The sequence below is a fragment of the Musa acuminata genome, chromosome BXJ2-1, assembly GCF_036884655.1.
Source record: "Musa acuminata AAA Group cultivar baxijiao chromosome BXJ2-1, Cavendish_Baxijiao_AAA, whole genome shotgun sequence".
NCBI classification, from domain to species: Eukaryota; Viridiplantae; Streptophyta; class Magnoliopsida; order Zingiberales; family Musaceae; genus Musa; species Musa acuminata.
This window is the reverse complement of record NC_088338.1, coordinates 20,075,699-20,086,968: the sequence shown is the minus strand read 5'-3', so window position 1 is coordinate 20,086,968 and position 11,270 is coordinate 20,075,699. Positions and strand designations below refer to the sequence as shown.

The window sequence follows — 11,270 nt, the reverse complement described above, 5'->3', positions numbered from 1 at the left end:
CAGTTTGCGTCTAAACACAGTTTGCGTCTAAGCGCAGTTTAAGCAGAAGTATAAAGACAATGTGCTACTATTGTACAGCTCAAAAAGTAATCTGCAAAAAGCAGATTTACGTCTAAACGCAGATTTACGTCTAAACGAAGATTTACGTCTTAAACGCAGATTTACGTCTGAACTTTGAAACTCGTTTGTATATTCGCAGAAGGCAGTATGCAATTGAAATCAAGACGTAAACGTAAACTGAAATCTGATGATTGTGCGAGGAAAGCCAATTTACGTCTAAATGCAGTTTTACGTCTAAATGTTGAAACTCGTTGGTAAAATTACAGAAGACAGTTTGCAGTTATAAATAGAATCAAAATGTAAATGTAAACTGTAAAGAAACTCGTTCGTAAAAGCGCAGAAGACAGTTCGCAGTTATAAACAGATTCAAGACGTAAATGTAAGCTGCAATGTAAAGATCGTACGAAAACACCTTTTGACGTCTGAATACAGATTCGGAAAGATTAGAACTTAGAAGCTTGTTCGTAAAAGCGCAGAGAGCAGTAGCTATGTAGGAGGTTTGCAGTAATGATAAAGTGCTCAAAATAAACGCAAACCAGAGATTTAGAGTGGTTCGGTCAGTCTTGACCTACTCCACTTTTGGCTTCCTCCATCGGCGAGGTCACCGACGTCAACTAGGGGCCTTCCTTCAATGGGCGAAGGCCAACTGCCCTTTTACAGTTTCTCTCCTTTTGATGGGCTCAGGAGACAACCCTTATAGATCCTTTCTCTCCTCTCTTTACAACTCAAGACTTGAAGAACAGAAAAGAGGAGAACTTTAGGACTTTACACAAATTTGAGCTCTTAGAGTCACTGAAAAGATCAAGAATTCGGTGTGGATCTGTATCTTTTCAGTGCTGAATGGGTGGGGTATTTATAGGCCCCAACCCAATTCAAATTTGGAGCTCAAAACGATCAAATCCCGGAATTCCGGGATCAGGCGGTTGCACCTCTTGACTGGAGAGGTTGCACCGCCTGGCATAGCTCGAAGACTGAGCCCAGGCGGTGCCACCTCTTGACTGAGGCGGTTGCACCTCTCTGCCAGAGCTCGAAGACCGAGCTCAAGCGGTGCTACCTCTCTGTCAGGGAGGTTGCACCGCCCAGTCTTGCTCGAAGACTGAGCTCAGGCGGTGCCACCTCCTGGCTGGGGAGGTTGCACCGCCCAGTCTCGCTGGGAGGCTTAGCCCAGGCGGTGCCACCTCCTGGCCTAGGCGGTTGCACCTCCTGGTGCAATCAGGGTCCGAATGGTTAGCTCCATTCGGCCCAATTTCAGTCTTTCAGGGGCCCAATTGCCCCAAGATTAAGCTAATGGGATCACCTCCCATTTTCCAACTTAATCAACGTGCTAACTATGATTAGATCTAAGACAATTTCTGCAGCTTTGCTTCGGTGCGTCAATCGCTTCTTCCGGCGAGTTTCCGGCAAACTTCCATCGATCATCCGATGAACCCTCGGTGATGCTCCTGCGGACTTCCGGCAAACTCTTGGACTTTGCGATGATCCACTTGGCAAGTTCCGACGAGCTTCGCTTGGCAAGCTTCTGGACTTCTCGGATTTGTTCTCGCAGAACCTTCGACAACCGTCCGAACTTCCGTCGAACTCTCGAACTCCCAACGTGATCATGAACTTGACTCCGGCGCAACTCCTGCTGCTTGTCTAACTTTCATCGTAGTTAATCCTGCACACTTATCTCAACACATAGATTAGACAACAAATGACAATTGACTTCATCATCAAAATCCGAGATTCAACAATACGTGGTTTTCTGTTTCGCTGATTTTTGCGCACCAATCTTCGTACGACGATGAACATCTTTTTGGGACTTGGATTTTATTTTCTATTCTTCCATTGCGCTTGTGATGTCATCCCCCAAGATTTCCCAATAGTGGTATCAGAGCTAGGTTGTTCATGCAAACGATTGGTTTTGAATTGCATGTGTTGTGTTTCTGTAATACTTTTGACATCAAAATTATTGACGCAAAAGGCGAGAAAGGGTAGCAACTTTGCTGCCCTTATTGCGCTCGAAGATGGCAGCCTTGATGCCATCTTCGTGTAGGTAGGCCGTCCGCAGCGGCGGCCGCAAGCAGGCAGCACAACACCATTGCACGCGCAAGCGCTGTGCCTATAGTAGCTTGCCAACAGCTTGCTCACAATAGGCTTGCAGCCAATGGGTGGGGGCCGGCAGCCCGCGGGCGTCGGTTGTGGGCTCACCTGTAGGGGCGACGCCGCTATATATATATATATATATATATATATATATATATATATATATATATATATATATATATATATATATATATATATATATATATATTCCTCATGTTTAGCTCATGATAATCATATCATTTAAAATATACTTTTCAAAATATATTATGAATATAATAATTTATACGACTATTACTTTATATTAAATTATACTTATACTTACTTGATTAAACTCAAAAATGAAGATATAAATGAAAGACTACATTTCTGAATGATCGAGAGTGCTAAAGAGGGACACACTAATGAAATTGAAAGTATAGGGTTATTAAGAACCCTATCTCTTGAATTGTTGATTTATAATAACTCATTGTAATAATTCTTAGAAAAATTTTGATAAAATCCCTAATAAAATAGACTATACTCAACCTAAAATTTTATTTAGATTCCACTATTAATCTTTCAACAGTTCACTTTATAATCGATGATACATAATTCTATGAAGAAATTTTACTTCACTATTTTAACTTATCAAATAATCTTGAATTATCATGAAATTTAATAAAACACTAGGAGACATATAGATCTAAATACACACTAATTTTTAATTTACAATAGAATCATTTGGAGGTTAAACTACCCTCTTGATTTACTACTAATACTTATTCTATTCTGCTGAAACTGGGTTAGGATTATCTGAACTTATAAAGCCTTGTATCTTAGTGCACAAAGGTGGTATTTACTCAATTCTAATCTCATAGAATAAAGAGAATTTTTTAAAATATATCTATAGGATAGAACCTAATCATATCTCTAAGTGAGTCAATTCAGTTTGAATAGAATCATTTTTCAAAAAATTAGAGATTTTGAGTATCTCAAATTAGGACAATCATAACTTTTGCATTAAGGACATATTAGAGGCTTTGGAGCCATAAGAGAATTATACAAAATATATCTTAAAATCAAATATTAATTCAAAATCTAGGTTACTTAAAAGTATCTAAAAAAATTAGTCTGTAAACTTGAAATCCAATGTATAGCAAGAGAAGAATTAGTTTTTTCTTATCCCAATCTTCCTTAAAGTTGGGGTTTCTTGTCGACATAGAAAATACTAAGAGAATAGCTAAAAAAGAAGAGAAAAGGCTATGGTTATCATATTGATAAAAATGATGAAGCTAAAATAAGATAGAGGTGCTTTAGATATTACCTTGAGATTTAGGATTCAATTCCATTATGTCTCATTTCAAGTTTTTTTATTAATATAATTTTAATATTGCAACAACTTCAAGTGAGTTTAATTTTGTTTAACAAAGACATTTTTGATCTAAATTTATCTTTCAATATTACTTATGTATCTCAACATTTAGTATAATACTCCTATTTGATTTGTATCTTTATTTAATTTTATATTATTTCATTCATGCCTCGGTACTTTATGATCTTTCATATATTTAATGTTTAAAATTCAAACTTCCTTATGTTAATCATAATTAAACTCATTTAAGCTTTAAGATTTACTTAAGACCGATTAAAATTCAATCGTCAATTCTAATTATTATTATTATTATATATATATATATATATATATATATATATATATATATGCTTATTGCCAAATCTCATATTAAGTTCGTTATCATACTTTGATTTATTATGTTATGCTTAAAATAAATATTAATGCTAATATATATTCAATCAATATTTCATAAATTATTAAGAATGATATTTTTAGAAAAAAAATATTTCAACATTAAAAATAAAAAAATATAAGTATGTCAGTTATCATATTTATGGAACACATGTATCATAAATTATATCAATTATAATAATATGATAAGCATATCATTTATCATATTTATGAGGATAATAAATTTATGTTATTTATATTTTTATTGACTAATTATAATTCAAGATTCGGCAATATAACAAATCAACTCAGCCCTCTGTGCAGCTTCTCTCACGGTATTTTCTTAACATTTCCTCTTTCATATGTATATGTGGCCTAAACCTTTTGGCACCCATCTGTCATACTCTCGCTTGGTCTATCGGTTCAGATTCAATAGTGGCGCTAACTGCATCGCTTCTCATCATCATCTTTTCCTGCACGATTCTTCTGGTTCCACGATAAGACCCCAGGTGTTAAAAAGAACCCAAATCTGGCAAATAACATCACTTTGAATGCATCAATCGTGGCATCAGTTCTTGTGGCTTCTCGTCTCTCATCAACGCTTCATGTCTGTGCCATAATGCTCGTCTTTGCAAATCTTTCTTTTTGTACGACTCATCACGTTTTGCATCAAGAAATACTCCAACAGGATGCATCTGGACTTTTCATTTGCATTAATGAGTGTGCTCTTTTGTTCTCTTGTTAGGTCTTCTACTATTCATCTGTCGGTTGCCCTTACCGGCTTATAAGGATACAGGAATACAAGTTTGAGATAAACGGTCCACGGGATGAAGCTAAACTGTGTTGAACTGACTAAGCATCACTTAATGTACAAAGCCGAAAGCAATGGGCCCCATATTGCTCTTATTACTCATCGTTTTCAGCGTTATTCAAATTTAGTATTCATTTATGTACAGTGTTTTGTGGTATTTTCTTTTATGTAAATTGAAGTTTTTCCATCAAAAGCATGGAGTTTCTGATTAGTCAAAACTCCTTCAATAATAACTCAAAGTAGTCATGCTGCTTAGAATTCTCGTGTTGCTTCTTAACTGTAATTTCTTCATGTCTTTCACCATAAGAGAAAAAATGAAGAAAATGGATATGGCTTGTATGACAGTGGTTGAGGATGAGTCTCCTGTCACTGCTGTGTGGAGTGGGGTGGAAGTTCAGACGACAGATCTTCTTCGTTATGACGTGAAGCAAATTTCTCTGGAATCATGTAAGTTACACTTTTAGTGTAGTCACCGGTCATCTTTCAAATATAGGTTTTGTATGCATATGTGTGATTATGAAATATGTGTTGTTATAAAGCCTTTCTCTGTAACTTTGTTGACGAAAATTTGTCAATGGCCAACGGTGGTTTGTCATCATAGGATTAAAGCCTTCTTGAATTAGTGTTGAAGAATTACACATTATCTTGGATTTCTTTATCGGACAATGTTGTAACGAATGAGGGTCCTTTTCGTTTTTTTTTGGCTAAGAATATGTGGAAAGTTTGGGATGAACTATCTCTTTACCAGTTAGTTAGGTTAGTCAAATACATTCAAAGCAAAAGTTGAGAGAAGAAATTTTCAATCCAAAAGGCAAGATTTTATAATTTTCTTTACTCAACTTTTCCAGATTAATTTAATTGATCACAGAAGTTGATCACAGATTTTATAATTTTCAATCCAAAAGTTGATCACAGATTAATTTAATTGGTTCCAACGAAAAAACAAAAACGTAGTACTTTTAACTAAGCAAAAGAACAGCCTTAATGCTTCAAAAGGCTGAAAAAGATGAAGAACAGCCTTATTGTTATTAGAAAGATTCATCCTCACACACCCAATAAAAGCAAATTCAAAATTTCTACGAGCCTAAACAATGGAGTAGATATAGCTAATTATCAAAGGAGCACACTACAGAGCATAAGGATGGCAAATAACATATCATATCATGTAACAATTACCAGGTTACAGACATTTATTTTTGTATATAGCCAGACAACATCAAGCAAGGGTAGCTGCTCCCGATTGACCTTTCAAGGTTTGGACAGAGTATGATTAGGTTAATTCTCAACCCAACCATGCAAGGTTTTGGACAGATGATGCTTCACTTTAATTCTCAAACCAACTCATGCCTGGATGACGACAGAGAAGCTTGAAAAGAAAAACATCAAACAAGGTACCAGCCAGGCTCCAAAACTGACGGATCGACAAAACATTTATACCGACTGTTGTTTACCGACTGTAAACAACGAGGCTACTCAGGGATGAAATGGCCATAGAGTGCGACTTCTAAACAAAACATCAAATGAAATATATGAGATGTCAATTTAGGCACCAACATTAGCTTATCTTTTTTGCATCACACTTGCATAAAATTCATTTAGCACACATGTTTTAGATGAATTACCAGCCACACAACCTAAATGCAGACCATATTTCTCTAGTCATTACCTGCTAAAATGTCCTTTATACAAAATAACCAAAATTTGAAGCACAACCAGCATATCAGGACACAGGTTTATCTGATTCACCTGATCCGAACATCTCACTGGACTACATCGTTGTGGCTCAAGACGCAAGGATGTTTGTAGTGCTCGAGTCAGTGATGTCGATACTCGTTCCTCTTCCTTCCTCTGCAATTTCTCCAGCTATTTGTTTGATGATCTTCCACCTGGTCCTTCGGACAAGCATGTCTCAGGCTAAAACGACCAACATTCCTCTTCCTGCTAAACCTTCCAACTGATTCAGTATTCCTGTGCTCCCTACGATCCCATGATGTGTCCCTTCCATTACCTCTTGAAGTATCCCTAACATCTTCCCATGATTTATCATGTACAAATTGTTTTTCCAGCTCGTAGGGATTCCATGCATTCTCGCTGATGTCCTTATTTAAAGGGTTTTCATGAACATTTCGGGAATCAAAATTCTTGTAAACACCTGTATCCTTGGTAGCTAAATACGACAGATTGCCAACTAAAGCATTATTATAGGACATTGCAGAATGAGGCTCGGTGGTGATGTTGTTTGTCAGTACAGGATCCTCTGAATGTCCGCATCGAGTGGGAGCTGGACACGATGCACCCAACCAGCCGGTTGGAACAGGATCCTCGTCACCCCATCCGGAGGCTGGAACTGGTCTATATGCAAAAATAAAGGAATCCCAGCCACAACTAGCATCTCTTTCACCATCATCTAGTGTCGGCGGCTGCTTATACAAATCTTCCACCAGCTGAGGATTGACAAAGGCTTCCTGGTTGACCACATCAATGTACATATCAGGATCCGGCAAAGGGATGTCACATGGGAGACCATTGATCTCTGCCCAGAAGCGGGCCTTGGCATCTTTAAAAGCCTCTTCCCCTGCTGAGTCATTCCATTGAACCACATTCTCATACATAGACATCACTCTCTTGGTTTCACATAGCTTCCTCCATGGTATCAAGCACACGTCAGTACAGAACTTCTTCTCCCACTGAGGAACTGTCTGGCACCACAAGCCTGAATCCATCAAAAACAGAAAACAAAGGATCAGCAAGGATTCAAAAGGTTTGATCAGTCATCCTTTCCCCTTTCTGTGGTCAACCAATAACAAATAATTCAATTGCTGCAAAAATTACAATTTCCAATGGCTTTGCTATTGCTGACTTCTTTTATTTCCACAGCTATCGTGAAAATAAGAAAGTCTAGTGACAATATAGAGACCACCAAGATTAACTGAACCTAAATAAATCTAGAACATAATAAGACAACACTTCACTAAGAGGATGTATGAGGCATCTTATTATAGAAGGCATATGTTAAACAGAAGTTCTTAATCCTATTGCAGAATAAGAGGCCAGCCTTGGTGCATTGCTTCTTCGCAATCTGTGACCAAGATTTGAGTCAAGAAAAAAAGCCTTCCTGCTTGCAAGGGAATCCCGCATTGCCAAGAGTCTTGTGCTTTCGGCCACGAAATGTAATAGATTGGCTGCACACAAATGACCAAACCTACATGTACTGCAGAAATGCAAATTAATGATATCTCCTACATCCCATGATGCATCCATTGAAATAAAAGCTAGTTACATGGGTTAAGTACACTTTTAAAACTGCATATAGCCTTGCAACATCAATTTAAAAACTCAAGAGAAAAGAAGATATCAAGTTGATAAGACACACCAAAAGTGAAAACTAATGTCAAAATAGTATATCTATCTTCGAAAGGAAAAAACAGAACACATGCTGGAATTGATAGGCAAATAAGTTCTCACTGATGAAACCAACACAAACAGTAAAAAACTCTAATATGTGAAGATAAGCAATTTCTCCATAATGGTGATGTCTTGAGCACAGAAGAATCACTAAAGTGGACAATCTTTCAAGAACAGGGGCGAAGTTGAGCACAGCAGCTTGTATTAGAAGGAAAAAAGAACGATAATATCATCTCCAATACTTGAACAAACTATCGAAACAATCGAGGGTACCTTCTCAAAGCAAAGAACAAAATATCATTTAATTAAATCCAAATCAACAAAAGATTATTCTCCCACATGAAACTATCATCCCCAAAATCATAAGTTTCAACAACGAAGAACATGGAAGATTTATACGCGCTGCACATGCAGAACCAAAAAATTCAGCCATTATAATGTTTAGCAGAACGAAGGGGAAACTATTGGAAGCTAGAGAGATCGAATATGGAAAGGAAGAAAAAGAACGAGTGGAACTTCCATGACCAATCAACAGACGATATACCATCCATGATAAAGGAATCAATCTCTACAATCAACATCCTACCTCCCAATCTGACTACCAAATTCGAAGAAACACCAATAATCCTAACTTTACCACGACAAACGCGACCAATACAGTCGATCGATCGGCCAACACAACAACAAGAAAAAAATCGAACCGGGAAGATTCAAAACCCTAAGAAAAAAAAAGGAAAAGAAATCAAGGAACACACGCGACAAAATCCAAGAAGAGATCCCTTTGAGGAAAGATTACCAGCGGGCGAAGGCGGCTGCCGGCCGTACTTCTTGCCCGAATGCCGGTTGGTGGGCCCCCACCATCCCCCTTCCTCCTCCTGCTGCTGTCGCCGCCTCCCCCTCCACTCCATCATTCCCTCTCCCTCTAATTAATATTAATATCAACTACGACTACTACTATTATTAATACAATCGAAGCTCCCAAAATGACAACAACAGTACCGATGATTGATGAGAAGAACAAGGCCCAATAAAATAAACCAAAAGTATCAGAAGAATCTCACTTTCGCTCTCTAACTCTGACAGCTTACGAGCAACCAAAAACGCTAAACAAAGGGAAACCGATCGAAAACCCCTAAAAACACGATTTTTAGCCGAAATACGCAGTAAAGATCGAAACTTGACAAGGGTGATTTGGGAGCGAGTGATGGTATCAGCAGGGCACGAGCGAACGGTGTCCAAAAAGAGGAAGTTGAACAATTGATGGATAGTAGGGAAACAAAAGCGTCCTCTCACGTGCTGACCAAATTAGTCTTTAAGACTCTTTACCATATTTTCTTTTCTTTTTCTTTAGAAATATTTATAACAAATAAGAACAAGTCAATCATCATCGTCTGATCCAAAGAATTCCCCGTCTCAGGTTTTGGCTATTCGCGGTTTTGCCATTCTTCCGGCTCTTATCTTCCTGTGGGCTGTCGTACCCCATGTGTCGCGCAAAGGTCGTGTTTCGCAGCACTTGTCACTAGCGAACCGGACCGACACCGGTGCGACTCGTTACTACGACCAAGATGGTGGGGTGCTGCGTGAGTTCGTACAGAGGAGCGGGGTGTCGCTGGCCGGTGTCGGTCAACTCACGGTTCTCAGGAGCTTGGTCAATTTTGGTCGGTCGGTGACAGTGGCATGGATGGTTGAACTGTTGACTTCACGGCTCGCCTACGGGGCGGGGTTAGGATACGTGGTCCAAAACTGGGGGGGCCGGAAGTCGACTTTAAGCGCTCCGTTCTCACCGCCGCCGTTGGACGAGACGTGCTACTTCGATGTCGTGGTCCGATGCGTCCGCAGCAATGGCCGCGGCACTGCCTTCCCCGCAGCCATCTTCCCAGGAAAGCTGGATGGTAGTTGGGCTACTGATATATAATGTAATAAAATACAAACATATACAGATATTATAATTTTTCACACCTAATGATTTGACATCCTATTAAGATAATCTAAAGTCAAAACCATGAAACTAATCTAATATGGTTTTTCCTACTTAAATGCTGAATTTAATATGTTCAGTAAACCTTGACAACAAAGAAAAGCTCGATCTAATGTTTTATTTCTACTAATCCTTCCTGATTCAACATTCGAAATATATTGATTATTTGTTATAATCAAATATTTTTTTCCATAAATATTATATATTTAATTGCATTTATAAATTTATTTTCTTATCTAGAGTTCTTATAAATCAACTTCGATATCATTTGTTATAATGGGATAACTAAATCATTAAATTTGTTATTGGTCTTAAATACTTAAGTCACCTATTAATTTTGTTGTGTTTCAACACTAATTAAAATGCTTACACCCAAGCCACAGATAAAAGACCAATTTATGCCCATTCAAATTTTCATCTACACGAAAATGAAGTATTACATTATGCACTTTCATTTAGTCATATTTGTGGTTGTTAGAAGAATAAAATTGAGATATACACCATAAACCAATTCATTAATTATAGTTTAAAGACCTCATTTGACCCGTAATATGAGCTGAGGGATACTTGATTGGAAAATATGCATTCATAAGTTGAAAGATAGTAGATGATTTAGGTTATGTTATTGTGTTTTCTTAAAGGATGAGTATCATTATATGTTAATCCCACAAATAATAGTTTCTTATATATGTATATTTCTCTCTCATATACCACTTCAAATGTGCATCGGGCCCATTAATATAGTTCATGGATTTAGACATGTATATTTCTTATATATATATTTCTTTTGTAGTTAGCGGTGATGGAACTAATTGTAATCTTCTTTATATAAGTTCAAGAGTAAATACAATCCTAGATTAAAAAGATTTAACATAAATTGAACTATTGCCTCTTGAGCTTGAAAATAATTCTTTACAATCTCTTTTCTATTTTCTTAGATAACCATCTTATTCCTACTTTTCGAAGGTTCAAAGATGACCCTTTATAGCTATCATTTTTTACGTTCGTAAAAGAAATCCTTTGACATGTAATATAACAAGAAAATTTAAACAATAAATTTGGGTAGTGGAAGCTCAGAAAAGAGATTGTAAAAAAATTCAAAGCTTAAATGTGCAAGTTAAACTAAAAAAATTGTAAAGGTTATATGCTCACATGCATATCTCAGTTGTTTTAAGCAAATGAAAGTATGTTTTACTCTAGAAAATAGA

General features: G+C 37.2%; 1 protein-coding gene across 2 annotated transcripts; it reads right to left on the bottom strand.

The window, feature by feature from the left end:
• Nucleotides 1-6,314: 6,314 nt before the first annotated feature.
• Nucleotides 6,315-9,382, bottom strand: LOC135599070 (uncharacterized). Of its 2 annotated transcripts, XM_065093770.1 has the most exons (3): nt 8,881-9,382; nt 7,735-7,890; nt 6,315-7,392 (listed from the first exon to the last, which is right to left on the bottom strand). In XM_065093770.1, the coding sequence occupies exons 1-3, from the start codon at nt 8,993-8,995 to the stop codon at nt 6,494-6,496; spliced, it is 1,170 nt and encodes a 389-aa protein (XP_064949842.1). In that variant the 5' UTR covers nt 8,996-9,382; the 3' UTR covers nt 6,315-6,493. The 2 variants fall into 2 exon arrangements, with proteins under 2 accessions (XP_064949842.1, XP_064949844.1); XM_065093772.1 differs by lacking the exon at nt 7,735-7,890.
• Nucleotides 9,383-11,270: the final 1,888 nt, after the last annotated feature.

Excerpts from the sequence above, each read along its gene's own strand:
- LOC135599070 (XM_065093770.1), bottom strand. The coding sequence starts at position 8,995 with ATGATGGAGTGGAGGGGGAGGCGGCGACAGCAGCAGGAGGAGGAAGGG. Across the intron at positions 7,891-8,880 it reads GCAGCCGCCTTCGCCCGCTG|TACATGTAGGTTTGGTCATT; the intron begins GTAATCTTTCCT and ends GCATTTCTGCAG. Across the intron at positions 7,393-7,734 it reads CGAAGAAGCAATGCACCAAG|GCTTGTGGTGCCAGACAGTT; the intron begins GCTGGCCTCTTA and ends TGATGGATTCAG.